Consider the following 20,880-nt stretch of genomic DNA (forward strand, 5'->3'; position numbering starts at 1 on the left):
GACCGGCCGCGCTGTCCGCACGCACGCACCACGCACCTCGTCCAGCACATTCACTGGCTAAACATAGACCATATTCAAATGGAATAACACTACTACTCATAAACGAAGTAAAAATCAGCAAAGCACTGACAACCAAAATTGAATCATATTTTGGTAACTGCTATCAGTAATATTATACCAATGCAAAATTATCAACTGTAAATTCTACCATTAAATAAACCATTAGATCGAAGTTTCCAAGCAGCATTATAATCCAAGGCGATGCGCGATCCTGTTACAACTAATTGTAGAGCTAATCCTGCGCCCGCGCATCAATGTGCCAAAAGCGTTTCGGACGAGGCATGCATTATGTATCTGGTTTACGTGGCTGCGTGCTGAGCATCCAACGATGTGATCGCTATCTGTCAGCTAGTCGGCCAACAGACCGCGACGCTCCTAGATCCATAGCAAATGTAACGTCTATCACACCTCAAGCACGTTGTTGTGTACCTAGAAACCTTCTGATTGCAATTTTTAATGCTGCCTCTGCATCAATTGCATTAGTCGAATGTAGTCTACGTTACCTATTATCCATATACTATTAAGGTTACCTTGCTAGTTCATTCTTTAATAATATCTTTAGTATTCCATTGGAATTTCCGAGTTTCAAGTTCTAATGCCAACTGCGTTTTTCTCCTCGTCCTAGTCTGTTGGCAAGTTATGGTTAACAATATGCAGAACCGTTCTGTATGTTTCACCTGACCAGTAGCTTTGTAAAGGCAACGAATGTGACTAGAATACATTTGTCAAAGATTTAATTCTGTAAGCAAGGAGCTTGATCTGGTATCTACTTACGGATAACATCTGGGATGAATTTAATGTTTTGCGTGAAGTCAAGATTGTAATCACAGTTAAGTTGTACTGGAAATATTCTTTATAGAATATCGAAATGTACCGTTAAAAGAATTTAATAATACAAATTGCTATCGATTCGACTTCGAATAAATTTACAACTATATGTACCCTGAACTTGCCAAATAAAATCCGAAACGTTGGAATCAAAATTTCAAATGACCGATACGACTCAATAAAGAATGCTTAATACATGAAGTTTAAGTTGCCGTCGCGGTCATCAGAACTGTATCAAAGTTAGCCAACTTGGGAAGACAATAGGTAAAGCCTAACTTTTTGTAGAAATAAAATGTACAATAAACTGGTCTTGTAACGGACGCATTGTTTTGCAATACTAACAAGAAACAGCCTAAATCTTCGTTTAAGAATAAAGGGCTATCAGTTAGATGAAGAAATTACTTCTTTAACGTTTGTCTCTTGTTTCAACCTCCATTTATTAGCTGTTGGATAAGAAACGATGACTGAACAGCCAGTTTTGAACATTGACGATATCAGAATTAGTTCAATGTATTTTCAAATGATGTCTCGTGTCGTGCCGTAGCAGAATGTCTAATTTAAAAGTTCCTTCATTAGCACTGTGGGTGTAAGGTATTCGTCCAGAGCGCGTTTCCATTAATCGCGCCAACTTATTCGGGAGCGATCGGACACAACGCCCGATAAACGAGTTTAAATCGCGGCCGCGCGACGAGACCAGCATAGCATTATGTGTCCAAGTAACAATGATATTGTGAAACTACTACCACTCTCAAACATCACCTCTATTGCTATCACAATAGCTTACAAAGTCATACGCAGCTCCGGTCAGTCGGTAGTAAATGTAACGTTGTAAGTCAAATATTGGATTGACAATATCTCGAGGACAATCTTGCGTTTCCAAATTTTTCAACTGATCATAGATAAGGCTAGCGGATAGAATTTCGAAGGCTTATAGTTGACATGAACTCTGCATTAAGTTTCTTAGAAAATTGAGTGTGGATAAATTTTTATGGGTGTATTGAAGTAGGTGAAGATTTAAATTTAAGAGAAGTGATAAAAGTGGAGAATAACGGGATTGGTGGTGATTAGGTGATATACGTGCTACAGTTAGGTCCAAATTAAGCAGATCGCTTCAAGACGAAGTGCGATCCCTGCAAAGCGACGACGCAGACGACTAATTAGATTAGGGCTGAGGCTCGCGGGGGCGGAGCGCCCGGCGGCTGCGCTAGCGCAGTGTCGCCATCTGTCACACACGTCGCGCCGTCCGTCGCCACCCCCCCACTCACGCGGCTGCGCACTCTAATTATAACCTCCGAGCTAATTAATTAACCACCAGTTATTCTTTGTTGTCTTCTTTAAGACCTAGAAATTGCACTAGTGATGAAGTATTGCCTGATAATTGTTAGCAATTTTTTTTAATTCAATCGGAAATTTATCTTGTGATGTCATTTAATATCAAATGCTTTCATACCTCCATGACTATAAGAGAAATAACACTCCAAAGTTACGGCCAATTGTACTTTAGTACGCCGTTAAGGAAGTTCACTAACCACTCGGTTTATCGGCCACTAAGGTGTGAGTTAACTATCCGAGTCACATAAACACTCCTCTAGACAATTATAAGCCAATATTTAACTTTTAATTCGTCGCGAGAGCCTTTATAAAAGTAACCGGCACTTTTCAGTTTGCGTCTTTTGTTAACCGATGATAATTTTTACTGTAGCCAGGATATTAATGGAGGTCGTTTAGTTCCGAGGAATACATTTCGAGAGCGCATCTGCACCTCCTAGCTCATCTATAATTGATAAGCACATACTTGCAATTTAATTCACAGCTTGACACACTCAAATGTCACATCGTTGACCACAATATGGAATATTTCAAATAACCCTCCTACTGTCTTGTAATAAAATAGTTTTATCTAAAAATATCTCCTTGTTTAAAAATAACCTCACACGCATCTAATTTATAAATGCATGATTTACAAGGAAAAACTTTGAAAAAGTGTAGCCATAACAGAAACATAATAACGGACATTAAAACTATAGCGTTGATCTTCGAATAAAAGTAACAGAGTCACGCAATATTTTCATAAAAATAAAAATAATGAGCAAAACTTTGAATAAAAAGCCACGGGCCGGTGCAACGAACTCACTCTGTTAGGTGGTAATGCTCTTTAAAATCTTTTAATACGCAATACAGACGTCACGATTAGAGAACGGTTGATGATAAACTGCGTGCTGCGACGCGACAATTCATGAGAGAGCGGGACACAGCGATGGGACAAGCCGCAAGTGCAAGCATGACAGAAAATAACACGTGATGTATAAAAACTGAGGCCGTTGATTTTATAATTTATTTGTTACACATTTGCCGTTGCGTGAAGATCGGGAGATACATGAGCTTTTTGTAGGACTAGTGGGTAATACGCATCAGATGTGATTTGAGGAATAATTTATAGTGTTTGTACGGCGGATGTCACCGCGCGGCGCCGGATCGTAAACGACCGCTGCACAAAGCTGACGTTACGAGGAATGAAGCGCGAGTGTCAAGTGCAGGCCGCACGCTTTGAATGGCCAACATAACTGCATTATGACACGCCACAAATTATTTAAATCAAAGGTTAGAAAATGAGCACACATTGTCACATGTAGATAAAAATGTCAGTGCAATTTAAAGAAAGTATTGCTGAATATTTTTCATAAGTCGATACTAATTACGGTGTGTTTATAATATTAGGCCAATAGTGTGTGTGTGTGTGGGTGGGTGTTGTAGCCAGCAGCCAGCAAGCAAGCAGCGGGCGGCCGTTGGAATCAATCACTGTTGTATTAGCGCAGCCCGCGCGCGCCAACTCCCTGTCGCCGGCGACGCGGCGGCCATATTTCAAATGCATTTGAGATATAGACCGCGTTTTGTCAATGCATCGCCGCGCTGATTTCGATGATTTATATGTAATTATCATTGCTCTTGTTAATGTCAGTTTCACGGCACATTCCCCGACGTCGCTGAGACCATTTCGTTTTTAATTTATGCGTTTAAATTAGCATCGCTTTGAGCCGTTCAGCCGGGGCTCTGATACTTCGAAATTATTTCGAAATACATTTTGCGAACCTCGATGGTCAGTTTTTTATAAATATTACTTAAGTCCATCTATCCAACATACAGATACGTAATGAGATAAGAACCACAGAGCACTAAATAAATTATCTCTAGCGTGTATTGTCTAGTCTACATAAAAAGTATCTATCACAAACAGCAGTCAAAATACCACATAAACTCCTAAACTGCGAGTTGAACGTCCTACAGATCCGATTCTGACAGTTTACGCTTCGAGCCCAAGTTGGGATAAAATATGGCTTGTGCTCAGACGGATGCCGGGGCGCGGGGCGGGTGCGGGGCGGGGGCGGGGGGGAGAAGACGTCCGCAAATAGCGAGCATCCCGAGCGAACAAAACAATGCCAGTATGATATTATGGTTTCAGGCGAACAGAATGAGCTCACGGAAATTTGAATTATATTTTCGAACGCTCTGGATATTATTATATCGCTCAATTGTTGGGCTTTTTTATCTCGTCTTTGTTTTGACTTGAAGTTTAAAAATGGCGCTCTTAAATGATACAATAATTTAATTCAATGGACTCACATGTAAATGGATACATAATACCGACAGATAGCCAGTAATTTTATCTGAATATCAGTTAAGGGAAATTGGTAAAGTCGTAAATTGTAAATGAAACAAGGCAGGGATCAGATAATCAATAGAAAGTGTGAGGAGCAGACAAAGACGCTGTTTATATCGATTGCAGTGTTGGTAGACACAGCGAGCGACAGCCGCGGCCGCTATAAATAATGCGGCAACATTTTATTATTGTCATACAGCACCACGGTGTCGCCATGTGCGCGCCGTCGCATACCGCGCCCCGCCACTGCCCACTGCCAACCAACATTCCGAAATTAACTGCAAACGGGGTGCAACACGCACATTCAACAATATTTATATTACGCTACGTTAATTAACGAAGAAGCTGGTTTAAAAAAGAAAAGAAAATAATCTAATTCTTCCCTATCTTTTTATCTTATTTTAATTCTCATGTCTACTGAAGGTTTTTTGAGATGATGTCATATAGTCTATGACACTCCGAGGAAGGAGACGAATTGAATGACACCTTATTCGTCAAAATCGGTTCAGTCGTTTAGGCTCTAGGTCGTTACATACATAAACAAATTTACTTACACGCGAAATTACCCTTTTTGCGTGTGTGAATAAGTGAATATGATCTTAATAGACAATAATTCAAATAATTTTACAATCTACCTAATCTTATGTGCTTATAATGTTGGCGCTTAGTGTAACCAATTCTAAGATTAAGCGAATAATATTTTAATTGCTCACAATTTAATTACAGCTGAACGCGAGCGAGCCGAGTCGTAAATCATTGAGGATTATTGGCGATAACAGCGCCACCATTTCATACCAATTATACGACAAAAAATTGTTTTACATTTTGATTTTAGAATTAGTTGATCAATGCATTCGCGTTATCTGTTGTATTCGAGCGATTCGATGCTCCTGTGTTCATTGTTATTTTAACGGACAATTAAAATTTGATGGCCTCATCCACTTCGTTAGTTTTCGACTCGCTTCGTACAAGCTTACCGCACTCACCTTACAAAGAATGCAACACATGTCTATCACAATGTAATTACAACTCTATTTTTATAACCAAAGGGTCGTCTTTTGAATGATACCGTAAAAAGTCATAAGACGTTATTACACTACAATTGATACTCTTACCGGCTACACTAAATGTCAATAAAAATAGTCGTAAAATCTGTGAAGATGATATCAGATTTGCACTCTACGTGTTATAATAATAAAGTTCATATTGCTATCTATGCATAAATTTAAACGCCGTTATTTGGAATGTGCCAAGTGGAAATCATGTATATGCACACATTCGTTAAGAATTGACACTTATTAAGGGGAGTAATTTTTTTAATTGGCATGACGACACCGCTTTATTACGTCCTGCCATCTCGTTAAGTGCGACGTGACATTGTTTGATTTGAAATTCCCGCCATTTGTTCCGTGTCAATCATGCGGACTCTGGCGCTGTGAGATTTTTTCATTGTCACATTTGTGATCTTGCTGCCAGTTACTTATTAAAAAGAACGGAGATAAGTAAGATTAAAAATAAAACATTACAAAGATATTTAAAACCATTTGCATAAAATTTCGCTTCGGAAGTATAAATTGACTTCGATGTTTCGTGTAGCGGAAGATAAAATCCATACATGTGATATGAGTCGAAGCGTTCCAAATTCAAATAATTCGATTGTGTGTGAGCGGGTTGAGGACGCGGGGGCGCGGGGCGCGGGGCGCGGGCGGGGGGAGGGGGGCGCGTGACCAATCGCTAATTGGAGAATGTGCTCTTACGGAAGCCGATCGCTGTTCTATAATTGAACTTTTGGAATTAATTCAAATTTTTGATTTGGAACGCGCCGTTCAAACTCCCGGTGTTACTGTGGGAACTGGCCAGTGGGTAGCGGCTAGCGGTTAGCGGTAGCCGCGTGCCGGTATTAAATCTTGGTATACTCAAGATAATAAAATTAAATTTAATATTCAAATTCAATATGTGTAACGTGTGAGTTTGTTGAAACCATCAGCATTTAGGTTTATTGCAACATTTTATGTAGACAGCAGACCATCGCTATAGAGTCATAAAATTACTTAGATTTACGTTTAGCAATACTGTATTTAAAGTCAACAATACGACTAATTCGTATCTATCAACTATCTTCAGTTCTCTGAAATATTTAGCTTTGGAGAGTTACTACACCAAAAAAATACTAAACAAGCGTCTTGTATAAACGGAATCAATTACAGTGGGACATGTATTAAGAGGTACTTGTACAAACACTCTTACACGCAGGCGAGGGCGGAAATCTTCCTGGTTCCCGGCAAATGGCGCTGCGGGGCGCCACCAGCCCCCTGCACCCCGTAGACGTCACAGGAATACAATGAGCCCGGCCACAAGGAAATATTGCAGTTTTTCTGCGGGTTCTTTTCCTTTCAATTTCCGGATAGAAGGCGCCCCACGACGTGTTACGGTACACGGCACATCCCTCGTTACGTGGACGGACTAGATATTTTATGGTATTTGATTTGATTTTACTTGAAATAGAAATAAAAAAGGATTCACTTAAACTGTTTAGTGAATACCACATTAACATCTTCGATGAGGAAATGTGAAATTGATTTATTTTAAAATGCTGGTAAGTCAAAAATTTTGTATTTAGTCACCTCTACTGTATGCTAGAATTTATATTTTGTCTTATGTTTTGGTATACCATTTTTTTATATGAGAAGGGGGCAAATGGGCGGCGGGAACACAAAGGTGGTCAATGACGCCCATGGACATCCGCAACACCAGAGGATTACATTTACATATATTCATAAGAAATATCGTAACATGATTCATAACATACGGATTGAAAGTCAGTACCTACAGAATTTTGTCTTGTGGAAAATCCCCAAGTACGGTATTGATGTTTCGACCTTTGCTCGATAATCGACATTATTTCTCGATAGTATCAGAAATTATTTCAATGAAAGCTTCTGTTATATATAATCTGTTACTTTTTGTGAGTCAAGATTTTATAACCTTTAACTTTAATACAACTATTTATCCTCTGAATCAATATTTTTACACATATTCTGTTTTATAATCCTAGTAAATATCTAGTATTCAATTGTCTCAAATGTAATGACAGTTTGTACAAAACCATCGGAACTGATCATAAAATTCAACCAGCATTTATAAATTGATATCCAACGATGCAATGATACTTCCTCCATCATTATCCTCATCTGACCTCCTCCGTGACAGCACCGACGACTAATGCCGAAACAATCAATCCCGAAGCGAATGAAGACATAGGCGCCCCGCGGTCCAACCTCCCAGCGAGCTGGAACCTATTATTACACTCCTTATATTAATTCGTGCCCTTTGTAAAGTATACGGTGTAAAAAAATGAAAAGAAACTCAAAATGACAGCCATCAAATGCTTAGCCGGATGACGGCAATTGGGGCGCGAGACTTGGCTTCGTAGCTGTTACATTATCCTTAGAATGAAGTGATAATTAAGTCTTAAATTGTTACTCTGAGTAACGTTTAATTTAGCTATTACTCTTGTAATTAATAACAAAGTAAAAATTGCAATCTTAGGGAAATTGCGCGGTTTGAAAAGCCAAATAATAAAAGTGAAGCGCACGCGAGGCGAGTCGACGCGACGCGAGCAAGCCGCACCGATGTTGTTCTTATAAAGGAAATAATTACCAAGAACGCCATGATAATAAATTACACGGCATTTACGACTAATTTATTAATAGAAATTTTGCGACTAAAGCTTAGGAGTGTCGTAAATAAGTAACCTCGCGGCGGCCAATGCGAGCTCGTAAAATTTGTCCGCGGCCGCAGATTGGCCACGCTGCGCCCAATGGACATCGGCCAGTTTGAAAGCGACGGTTTACGACCGCCACGCGGCGTCTTTTTGCCGTTTTGGCGCCAAAATTGACATGTTTAGGTCCCGGCGCGGCGTCCAGGTCGGCGTTTATGAGAGTGGCCAGGTTATAGCGCTGACGAGGCAAGATATTAATAGTTGTAAGGAATCTGACAGAACTGTGAGCTTCTCTTTTGATCTGTGAATCACTTCGGTTACACAATCTTGTGAAAATGTATTTGAATTAAATAGTACCATGCCAGTGAACCTTTAGTGAATAACAAAATGTGACATGTCAAGCGGCGGTGACACGCAGCGGGCGCACACAAATAAAGCAACGACTTACAATCTGCGCGGCTATTTGCAGGCGAATTAATTAGAAGGATTTATGGAACGATCTAGACTTCACCTACGGTCCTATGTAAAATGGAGGAGGTTAACAAGAATTTACAATGTAATAAAGCAGTCGGGGGCTGAGAGTGACGGACGAGGCGACCGCGTGCGGTACATAACAATTAGCCTTCTCGAGGATATGCTTTTTTTTACTAATTTTGGAACTTTTGAACGTTCTTAAACAAGAAATACATAGTCTGATCATTTCTACATTTTACTAATACCTCGAATAATTGTCTCGATAGTGTTTACTATAGTTAAACTGGAGTATCAAAATAAAAAATACGTTTACTTGTAGCGTGTAACTGTAGCGGGTCAGGCGTACTGTGGAACGAATTCAATAGATTCATAGCGGACGCACGGAGGGCGAATGATGAAAAAAATGTGTGGTAATCCTGCCGGAGACTGGCCATGCAAGCAGGGTAGGCAGGGTAAGGGCAGCTCAGCCCGTGACGAATTGCCTAACCCGACGCCAATCCCGACTTTGTCCCCTTATTTTATTATTTCTCTTATTGCTGAGCTCCGCGGGCGCGGGGGGAAACAACGCTCCTACATTATTCATTGTGCGTCGATAGCTGACACTCCGTTTACTGTTATTGTACTCCACAGATAAAAAATGTAACTTGTCTATACTCTTACAACTACATCTACAGATAAACAAAGAGGCTAATTTAGATTTATAATGTTAAAAGATTTGAGATTAATTTGATGAGAATAGTTTTATTACTTTTTTTATCAATTTGCTGATGGTACAGGCTTGATATTTTTAATCTAATTTAAACTTTTTCATAAAGCAGACATCTTAATAGGCAATAATGATAGCATTGAACGATAAAGATGTCTGTAAAATACTATTAAGTCTGTATCCGTCACGGTGTTGGCGACACGGCGACGGTGGCGCCAACACGAGGCCAATCAACCGGCACTGTTACAGCATAAAAGATAAATGACGTTGACAATTTCATATCGTAACGTAAAAGCTCTCGAAAAGATTTTCCCGTGGTTTTTACGAGACTTCCTTGAGGTACAAAAGATTAGCGCGCGGGGCGTCGTAAAGAAACAATTTTCGCTCCTCGCGGCCGCTGGGACCCGCAAGCTTTATAGAATACGACGCCCTCGTAAAAGAATATACTCTATTCAAGTTCAGACATTTTCAGATTTTCACTTAACTTGTCGGATGATCTTCAGTAATTTTCATTTCAATTTGATGGACAGTCACCTGCCTCCTTGGTCCGGATTTATGTTCTCTGTTGTTTAGACTTTCATTACCAACTAAGAGGACTGTATGTACATGTGAGTGTTCTAGTGCTACTAGTAAAACAAACTGCAGTATTATTTCAAACAGAACATTTTATTGTTTAATCCGTTTAGAGTAAAATAAAAATATAAAATTAATAAATCAAAATCACATCGATATACAAGATGGACGTACACCATGCCATATTTATAATACATTTATGAGTTAGATTTATGAAAAAAAAAAGTTTACGAACATCATTAGAACATATCGCCACTATCCTAACTTAGATAAGAACCAACTAGACAAAAATTTACTGTTAAAAACTCATATACAGACAAAATGTAACTAATAATTAGCGCGAGGCGTCCCGAGCGCGGGACAACCCATGTGGCAAACATAAGGTTAATAATTATGGCTTCCATGTTAACAATGCGAGAAATAATATATAACACAAACAAAACAATTCAGTCTCAACGCCCAAAAATATACCTAATATACTAAACAGAGTGCAAAACGCGGAGCGAGTGACGCGTTGGTCCCTCGCGCCGGACACCACTGTTCTCGCTGCAGGTCGTAGTGCCAGCGAGTTAGGGTCACCCAGAAATGACTGATACCCATTTAAAATATAACTCGAACCTGATCGATATCGTGCGATACAAAAATACAACAACCCAGCCTAAACTATTCAAAAAATTCATTAATCGCAGAGAAGGAAAGAGCTCGACACTATGTATTAATTCTGTAGAAGCATCTAGTTCTCTAATAATAACGCACATACATATAATGTCCTGCGGATGTCCGCGGCACCTAATTACACCTAGCGTATACTGCGTACGTATATCTGTTTCAACTAACTAATTAGTTACCTGCCATCTGACCGTCGGTCGGTAAATGAGTCGGCTAATATGAACTATTTACGTATTACATTAAAGTAGCCGAAACAATAACGCTCTAGCATCTACCACCTTTAAATCAATGACAATAATTTAAAACTCTTAAGTAAAATCCTTATCTCACTTAGGCAAGTTAAAATTGTATCTTTTACGTATACATCGTTTTCAAATAGTTATCCCAATATACCTAATTAAGTTTTAAACTAAGCTCAGTGTGGTGTCGCTGAGAGGAGTTAGTGGTACTTATAATTACAATTAGTATACACATATTACATTCAACGTTTTACGTATTTTTTAATCGTATACATAATTCCGCAAACAAATTTAGAACATCGGCGCAAATGTTTTGTGTTCCAATAACAGAGCAACGGCCCGAGACCGGCTCGACTACGACGTAAGTCTGGTCGCACCCTGAGACACCCCTTCACTGTATCGTGTCTGATATGGTAATTTTGAAACTCAAATAGATATTCAATGTCAAATCGAAAGATTCGTACAGTGTTAAGAGGTTGGCCAATTGCAAAAACGAAGATTTGTTCTAAGGAACTTAAGCTGACGCCGCTTCCTTGGGCCCTCGGGCCCTCGGAGGAGACGTCGCGACGGCCGCCGGAGGGCGGACGCCGCGTTACAAAGCAAGGGAGGCGGAATATAAGAACTAGTTTGCGAGCACCCCCTTTACGTACTTCGTTTTTGCAATGGCCAAACTAAGAGCAGGGGTGCACGAGGTAGCTCGTGGTGGAGCTGGGTGCTAGCTGGGGATCGCGCCTCTGAATCAGGTGGGGCTTAGAGTAGGGGGTACTCACGACGTCGGGTGTGGAGGCTCCGTCGTGTCCGCTGTCGGCGGCGGAACGTTCGCCGTTGGCGTCCGGCGGCCGCGCGGACTCCCGCTCGTCGATCACCAGGTCGATTGGCATCTTGCCCTTCAGGCAGCTGATGTAGCGGTGGCAGAAGTTGTCGCACAGCTCGTGAACCTGCACACAAACAACGCACACGCGTCATTCTCCGGTACTGGAACACCTTCTATAGCTAAATGCTACAAACATCACTCTGTATCTTCATTACAGTATGACGTAAAATCAGATATACTGCCTGTACAGAAATACATAAAAAGTGGAGCTGCAAGGGAAAAAATGAGGAGCTAACAAAAGTTAACAGCTCCTACAATCTATAATGTAAATAAGGTCTTTGTTATGCACGGTTACACTGTCCGCAGATATAAAGTTTACGAGCCGGCAGCGACACCTGCGGGACAAACATGACACCTTGCGAGCTCCAAAACAAACAGCAGTTATCGTTTCCCTCGTCGATGTTAATTAATGTTTTATTAATTTATCGGTTTCCTATATCATTGCAATTGACACAGTTGTCAAGTTCACTGACTGACTTATGTAAACTAATAAATATTAATGCATTATTTTTATTACTCAATGTTTCTTTTATTGCAAGAAATTAAAGTTCGTAAAGGAAAAAAGTAATAGTTATCCAGACAATATTTTTAAATATAAAACTTTTATTGTGTAAAGAGCGATGTCCTTGGAGGATGCAATAGACAACAAACAAAACAATGAAACTAATTTATGATAACAAAAAACATGCAACAAAGACAAAAGGGAATACATTCAGAGTCGCGCGGCGCACAACTGTCGCCCGTTCGAAAATTCAAAAACGCAAATTTAAAAAATACGTTCCAACCATTTTTTACCTCCGGCCTGTCATAAATACGACCCCCGACGGTGTATTAATTCCGTACCTTATAAATTTTCATAGGCATAATTAGCTTTTAAATTAACATAAAGCAATAAAAAGACTAAAGAAATTTTTAGACAGCGCTCGCGCGCGGTGCAGCGTAATAAAACGGAGGCAGGTGGCAGCGGAAAAAACGAAGCTTTTCGAAAAACGATCGCGTCCTCTCGGCGGATTTGAAAATAGAACTCGCGCCGGAAGCGGAAACGGCGCCCTCTACCCGACAGCCGATTACGTCTTCGATACACTAATTCCCTAATCGACAGCTTTTCAAAATTACACGCATCGGCCCGTTAAAAAACTATCCCGCGACCAAATACCGTAGTTTGTTTATCGTAATTTGAACTTTTACAGCCGACCGTTGAAATTCATATTTATTGCCGCGGGAATTTTATGGACACTAGAGAGGATGAGCCGGCCCCGCTCCCCGCACCCCGTACTCCGCGCCCCGCGCCCCAACTCGCTGTCAATGTCAAATCATGATTGAGAGCGCTTTCATAAGCTCACAGAATGACGGTGTAAGCGCTAGTGGCGAGCTGGCGAGTGGCCGCTCATCCCGAGCAACTATTTACGATTTAGTGACACCGGATAAGATTTGACATCGTAAGTCTCGGGAATTCAAATTTTAATCTGGCTTGCGAACATCAAAATTAACCCTTAAGTCTTTATTGTTAAGAGTTTTAATTGTTTGTATTTCATGTCCGATATGACGTTATTAAATCGGAGTTTTTAATGATATTACGGCATTCCGGGGTCGAGTTCGATAATCTTTTGGAAGATGGAACTTTTTCCAGAAATGTTACATTTGAAAACGAGATTGAATTATGGCGTGTTTTCAAATGGAGTTTTTTTAATTTGAAATTAAATATCTTTATATCCGGTTTATTCACATTTGATTGGAATAAGAGATTCATATTGGCGATATTCTAAATTCAAATTGGATTTTTAATTATTTATGTTTCTTATCAGATGGTTGGAATTATGAATGAGAGAAAAAAAATTAGCAGGAATTCTTATTCATACATAAATTTGCTACATCTGTAGATTTAGATAATACAAATAGAAAATACTGAAATAAACCAAAAACTCGTTCACACAATTCTGAGCGTAAACGAAACGAGCAGATACGCAATGGGAATTGATCGGGCAATTCTCGAGCGCCCGTACTACGAAAGCGGATTATTTTTAAAGTTTTTAATAGAGGTCTAGCGGTGGCAGTCGCGTGGGCAGTGGCCAGTGATGATAAGATCTCACAATCTGTGCCGCGGCCGCTCGCGTCGCAACTAAAAGGGTTTTTTGCTGCGCCGCGACCGAGTGGGCGCCGTGAGTGTTGCTAAATTAATTTTTATTCGGCCGCCTAGTAATAGCCGTAAGTAGCGCATAAATAAACCCGCTCAAAACATCTTTGATATCTTGTTCCTCGGATTGATAGGTTCGCGTCTCGGCTACAAAAAATATTTCAAATTAAGAACGCTTTTTCGCTTCGAAATTCGAAATGTTTTAAAATTTAATTTTATTATCTGTGTTTTGAGCGATATAAAGAATTTGTTATCTGTGGCTGTGGACGTTACATCGGCCTCCATTACGGAGTGTGCATTAGGAAGATACAATCGGAGAGATGTAAATGAAATGTCATATACACAAACACTTTATTAGCCAATAATTATTGTTAATTACGTGTTGGCGATTTTACTCTCCACGTGGCGTTTGTTCACATTTAGTTAACACTAGTGGAATACTACCCTTATTGCCAATGTTTTACGTCTTTATAGCGGACTGTCAGCTACTTATTTTGAGTAACAGTTTTATTACATATCTCGTGTAGATTTCTCTAATTTTTTTTATGATCGCGAGTCAAGAAGCAATATTTTCAATACAAATAATTAAAGACCGGTTCCCTCGCACAGCGGCCGATTTGATTCGCACCGATAGCTTTATATGTCGGCGCTGTGTTGCCACATTCCGCTAATTAATTAATATCAACCAATTAAACGTGTGAATAGTTACGAAATTAAAACGGCAGAGGGAGCCCTCGTGGTGCGTAGTGGAGTTGTAAAAGCGGTCGCGCGGTCGTAAACCGGGGACCAGGTTCGAGGCCCGTAAACTAACAAATCTGACCCGGCTCGTAAATCACTTAGCCACGTTGTTACAGATAACGTTTACGAGTTAGAAACAAAATATGAAACAAAAAAAACCAGCGGACAGGTTTTTATTTTGGCTGCGACTTTACAGTGGCCATTAATATGCGGCACACCGCACCGCAGTTACACCCTAAATACTATTTTATTATCAACTATATTAAATATCGAACGTTTTCTTTTAGTGGATTAATAATAAAATTATATACAAAATGTTGACGCGACGAACCATCCGCTGATTAACAGTGTCAGGAAAACGAGCAATAAGTCGTCTAACGAATTCCACATTTGATTTGAGGTCCCTCCTCCACAGCGGCAGGTAATTAGGGAACGTTCAAGGCTTCGATGCTCACAAAAAACGACGTACAAGTGAGGACCAATCGCACATCCCGCCGCGGCCAGCGGCCGACCCGCGGTGCCCTCGGCTACATTCAAAATATTAAAAGCATAAATCAAAAATGTTATTGGATATTTTAATACAAAGATCTTCAGAAACTCATCAGGGTCGCTATGCATGTCATTTCATTGTAATAAACAATGCACAGATGGCGCCATTGTGCCGATTGGAAATCGCATCGCAATCATCACAAATACGACAACAAAAGATAACAAAACCTTAACAAGGTCTCATTGTGAGCGGGCGGTGGATTTTTTTCTTCGATTTTAATTATTTAAAGCTTTTAAAAACATCACCTGTGGACGTCGCGCAGTCAAGCGGAAATGGATCCAACTAACGGAATCTTTTTTCATCGATTTGGTTCGACAAAAAGCGTAGACGAGATAGAAGCCGACATGTATAGGATATGAGCAACAGAAAAAAAGATGTCTTTTTCGATCACATAGACAGGTACGTGCGGATATTGACACATCTAGCAAACTACGATACGTGTACAAATTCATTCGTTCATAAAATTGATCCTAGACAGTTTTATAACATCTTTATAGTATGTTATGAGAAATTAAAAATCGATAAAATGTCTGGGTAATTGATTTTGGTAATCGAAAATATTTGAAAATGGAATTTGCTTCCCGCGCCCCGGTATTTTTAAATTCGGAACGCGGGATATTGTTTTTCTTTTTGAACCGGCCTTTATCCTTAGCGGCGGCGATTCGTAGTGCGGTGTCACGTTACCGGTTATCTCGTTACGGAGACTTTTTGTGTGGACTCGCGTACGGTTTTTAACGAATCCGCCGGCCCCTCGCGCGCAGTAGATCAATGGCGCCGGATATTTTATGGAATCCGTTGCGCAGCCGCCGCCCGCCGCCCGCCGCCCGCGAGCCGAGAGCCGCGGATCTCGTTTCTCGAGATCGTTCGTTTCGATACAGACGTTAGTGGAACTAGTTTCGTCGAAACGTGACCATAATATTGACAAGTGGAATTCATCGGCGGCCATGCGTATGTGGACGGAGATTTGAATTTTATTCTTTCTAATTAACATGACGCAAATATTTGCGGGTCGCGGGGACGGGAGCGGAGAGAGGCAGACAGTCCGGGATCCCGCGGCGATACCGTTAGCTATCGATGGCTTGTGTAATTCGGCGCACGCAAGCAACAGGACCGGTCCAAGACGGCTCCCCCCAGCTGTGCTCGGCGCCGTATTGTTTCGCCAAGCACAGCTGACCACCGGCTCGGTTTCCACGGCCGCTGCGTGTCGGCGTGCGCGAGCTCCGCTCTCCCGACAACCCGGCCCGAATCCGCCCGCTCGGGTGATCACAACGATATTATAACAGCAGATATATTGGAGACCGGTTCCACGCTTCGCGCCGACTCTCAATGTATTCCCAACTTTATAAATGATGAAAGTACTAACCTTTTCTAATTCTAATAGATGAAACCGTAGGACTTGTATCGCTTGCACCATCTGAAAACAAACAAAACTGTTAGTCAAGTAACATAACAATTAATATTGACAATATTGTTATGATCAAATAACACTGTATTGCTCTCGATTTTTAAATAAAAAAATATTATATACATTCCAGTTTAAATAATTAAACTGAAACAGTAGGAGGTAATTTAGGTCATCAATAGCAAATCTAATCGGGTTGAACCAAAAGAGCAATAGCTTGGTACACAATTGCCTCCTGGCTGCAAGGGGCACGCCTCGCTACAATGCGGTACAAAGCCTGTCTCACGAGCTGTAGGGATGTGCAGCCATTGTACCCTGTATCGCTTGTATTGAACTGAACAACGCTCCACTTACAATTAGTTACTAGGACATAACTCTACCTAGACACTTGAATATTTGTAAACTATATGATATACTAGCATTCGCCCGCGATTTGGTCCGCGCGGATGAAAAACACAAAAGCAAGTAGCTTATATGTTCTTCCAGACTATCCTCTACATGACACATTTCATCGAGATCCCTTCAGTCGTTTAGGCTCCAAAGTCCATCCGAACATCCATCCATCTAAACATTCGCATTTATAATATTAGTATAATTGTCGTGGATTTATTAACCCCATTGTATTAATTTCTCCTAACAGTTTATTCAAGAGCCCAATGCACTCTATTTCAGTTTTGCATTCGATTTACTTTCAAGAATGTTCAGTATGTTTTTTAATCGATACGCATCTAAATGTTGCACTTAATGCCGTTTTAATAGCGCCTTGATTTGTTTCTGATTGCGCCTTCAGCGACCTCTTTGCGATTTTAAATTCCTTATTTAAAAAGCAGATGCATTTTAAATACAAAACATGTAGAAAGTTTGTAAAAATAACTAATAGGGTAACCACACAAAACTTTATTGTACCAAAATTTGTTACGATATATAATAAAGTACCAGGGAAACATAAATGAAAAAGGTGCAATGTCAATTAAAGGAATGTGTCAGCCACCCCCGTGTATTTGCAAAGGGCGCGGGCGCTGCCTTCGCTGTCTGTTTGTCTGCGGGGCGCAGCGCGGGGCTCCGCTGGCGGCCACGCGGCCGTTGTTTGCACAGTTTAAGACCCGTACAGCTTACACTAGCTACCGTTTGTATAGTCTGCGACACGGATGACATGCACAGAAGAGCCCTTGACCTGTCTTTTTTGAACAATCTATCCCATTTGTACAAGATGGTTTGACAAGCTTTATAAGGTTTTAATGAACTTGTTAGTTTTAAATAAACCACTTATATTAATCTATTATTTGTAGAAGTAAAATTACATTATTTAACACTTAATAAATTACTTTAATGTCGAAACTTCGGTATTTAGATAGGGTTAGGATTTTTGAATGCAGTACAATAACTTAAAAACATATTTATAACTTAATCATTAAAAAACTCGTATATATTAATATTAATACAGATAACTTGATTCAAATGTTAAAAGTAACTGGGAGCTTATTTGATTTAGAGCCGGGAGCTTGGCAGCGGTCTGCCCGCGTGTCTGTATGTCTGTGCGGGCTCAGCTGACAGTACAAACACAGATGTGACAAGTTCAAATAGCCTGCTAGCCAACGCGATACCAGAATAGGGTGAATACAAGACTCTATTTTTAGGGAAAATCTGCTAATATTTCAATTAACAAAATTTTACGCTCAAATGACTTGTATAGGTCAGAATTAAGCAAATGATTTTACTAGTTCTATTTTTCAGCATAAAATATGAAAATAAAAGATTATTGTTCAATTAACAAAAATGAAAAATAAAAATCCGGATTTATCCTCGAATTCCAAATAACATAGTCACCCTAACCGCCGTAACAAATCCTGCGCCCGCGCCGAACTTACAATATTAGTTTAATGCATTAAAAAACTTAAAGTCTCCTTTGTTGATATTTGATAACTTGTACGAGGCAACGCCACAAAAACTCTGCCTTTAAAATATTGTGTGTGCGCTTATATCACATTCCTTTTTAGCCGCGATTTAACTATTAAAAGTAAAATTAACAAGTCTTATTATTAACAAGTAGACTATATAAGATCTAAAAACATTGAATTCACATAATACTTCAAATAGTAAATAACAGTATCGAAGTTAAACTAATTGAGGGGCACATTATTGCTTTAGGAGTTAATTGTGACCGAACAAATCGACAAACAAGCGTAACTGTCAACGGCCACTTGAAGTTGGGTGACGTAACGACCTTACTATAACGATACTTAGCTACAAAGCCTTATCACAATAACCTTAAACACTCGAGGCAGAAAAATAACAGCTAACCACTCTCTGACATAAGATCGAAACAATCTAACATTTGCACACAAAACTATGTAATTATACAACAAGAGTATTTTTACCACAATATTATAATGCAAAGGAATCGCTCCAGAGTTGTCCTTTCAAAGGATCCATTGAAATTATATTAGTGGCTTAAGGAGCGCATAATAAGCAATATTTCTAAAGATCCGCCCGCTCTATATAAGACTAATTATAGGGAAGCGAATTAAGAATGGATTACCATTGCTGTACAGATCGACAAATTAAAAGTTATGTATTCGATTGTATCGATTATTCGGTCACTAAAGTACTGGCAGGTTAATGGAATCGATGACTGAATTCGATGATTAAAAAAGAATATAAAAATCAACACGACACGAGCTGCTAGGATGTAAGGGTGTAGACACATATGGTAGTCGCAAACACATGTCACGGTCACAAAAACACCAAGTTACTTATATGTGTACAAGTTTGCTACGGCCGGATGTTGTGTGTCTGTTATCTGAGGCCGGGCTTATCAGGCCCGCAGGCAGCAAACCAGGCGGCAGGTAAGAGGTTTATGGCGTCACGGGCCGCTACCGTTCCTACGTTACCGTCGCTTTTGATTTATGTTAATTATCGCTATTGCCTTGTTTGTTTTGACTATTATTAGCATCTGTTAGCGATTTGTGCTATTTGTTAATATTACAATAGTTGTCAAAATCTTAATTTACAACACGAAGGTTGCTTTGACAAAGTGTAAATGTCTTTTAAATAAGACAGCTGACCTTCCAAGAAATCTTTGAGATGATACTAAAAGACTGTTCCGTGTATAGACAAGAACAATGACGTTGGACGTCGCTTTATGGTAGAGGCGAGCGGTACACCGCCCGCGCCTCGCCCGTGCCCCGCCTGCGCCTGCGCCTGATTCGTAATGCCTTAGATTTTATTTGTTAAAAATCGGTTAAGTACCCGTGTCGAATAGCAGCGGTGGGTGGCCGACATCGTATTTTTATTATTTTGCTTTTTTCCCCGCGAGCTGCGAGCCGCAGCGGGGGACGGCGCGATTCCGTTCTTTTATGAGTGACACTACGCTTCAATATGGACATTTTTTAATCTCCATTTTTGTCGTTCCCGGAACGTTACCTGCTATCCCGGCCTCAGCTAATCAAATCGTAAATTAACCAGAGATGTGAAGTATAAAATGTTAACTATTTTATGGCGCATTAAACTCGGGCCCACTTTATTTATCTTAGGGGATATAAAATCGTCGGATACTTACTAATGAGTCGACCTCGGGGTCCGCTATGTAATAAGGTTTTTCTTGGCGTATCTGTGGACAGAGAAATATTGCAATTAAATTGTGAAAAATATGACAAAAACAATTTATGAAAGAAGTATTATTTGCCCATTGTTTTTGCCATGAAATATCATTGACAAAAATAACCAAAACAGAAAAGAAATCTGACAAATAGTTTCGTATTCCATACAAAGGTATTGTGGTAAAAACATAATTAATTGGAAGTTGATTAAAAGGTGAGTGAAGGCGAGACAATGAGCAGGTGGCAGCACTGTCGCATCACTCATAGAGTAAGCAAGCGTAGACGTTGCACCACGTGCACTGTTCAAGTCTGTAGCTAATCTTATACCTACTTTACGTTTATAAACCTTAAACTATTATTATTGCTTTGTTAAATTGTATATTTATTGAATGGTTTAATAATAAAAATCCTATAAGTCATAATTTATTGTATCAATAACACTGGTTTTATTGACATATTTAATTATTTACTGGTTTAAAAGCAACATTTGATTAATTACTTATCTTGTTTAATTAGATAAATCATAACTATAATTTTATAAGTATTTTTTACAAAATAATCTTTGCCAGTAACAGAGTAAGTTTTTTCGACATTTGAACCTAGTTTGACCGGAAATGCGATACCATCACACGCCTTATGCAAGGCGGCCGGGTTT

At 39.8% G+C, this 20,880-nt stretch overlaps 1 protein-coding gene across 3 annotated transcripts in view; it reads right to left on the reverse strand.

Annotated features, from left to right (window-relative positions):
* LOC106101088 (homeobox protein homothorax) overlaps positions 1–20,880 on the reverse strand; it is a 206,471-nt gene that overhangs the window by 165,158 nt on the left and 20,433 nt on the right. For all 3 annotated transcript variants that reach the window (XM_013280197.1, XM_013280198.1, XM_013280196.1), the window contains exons 3-5: positions 20,186–20,236; positions 16,588–16,638; positions 11,699–11,866 (exon numbers count right to left, since the gene is read on the reverse strand). In XM_013280197.1, coding sequence (XP_013135651.1) covers positions 11,699–11,866; positions 16,588–16,638; positions 20,186–20,236 — 270 coding nt within the window. The remainder of the gene's footprint in view (positions 1–11,698; positions 11,867–16,587; positions 16,639–20,185; positions 20,237–20,880) is intronic.

Source organism: Papilio polytes, unplaced genomic scaffold, assembly GCF_000836215.1.
Source record: "Papilio polytes unplaced genomic scaffold, Ppol_1.0 DF824024.1, whole genome shotgun sequence".
Lineage (NCBI taxonomy): Eukaryota > Metazoa > Arthropoda > Insecta > Lepidoptera > Papilionidae > Papilio > Papilio polytes.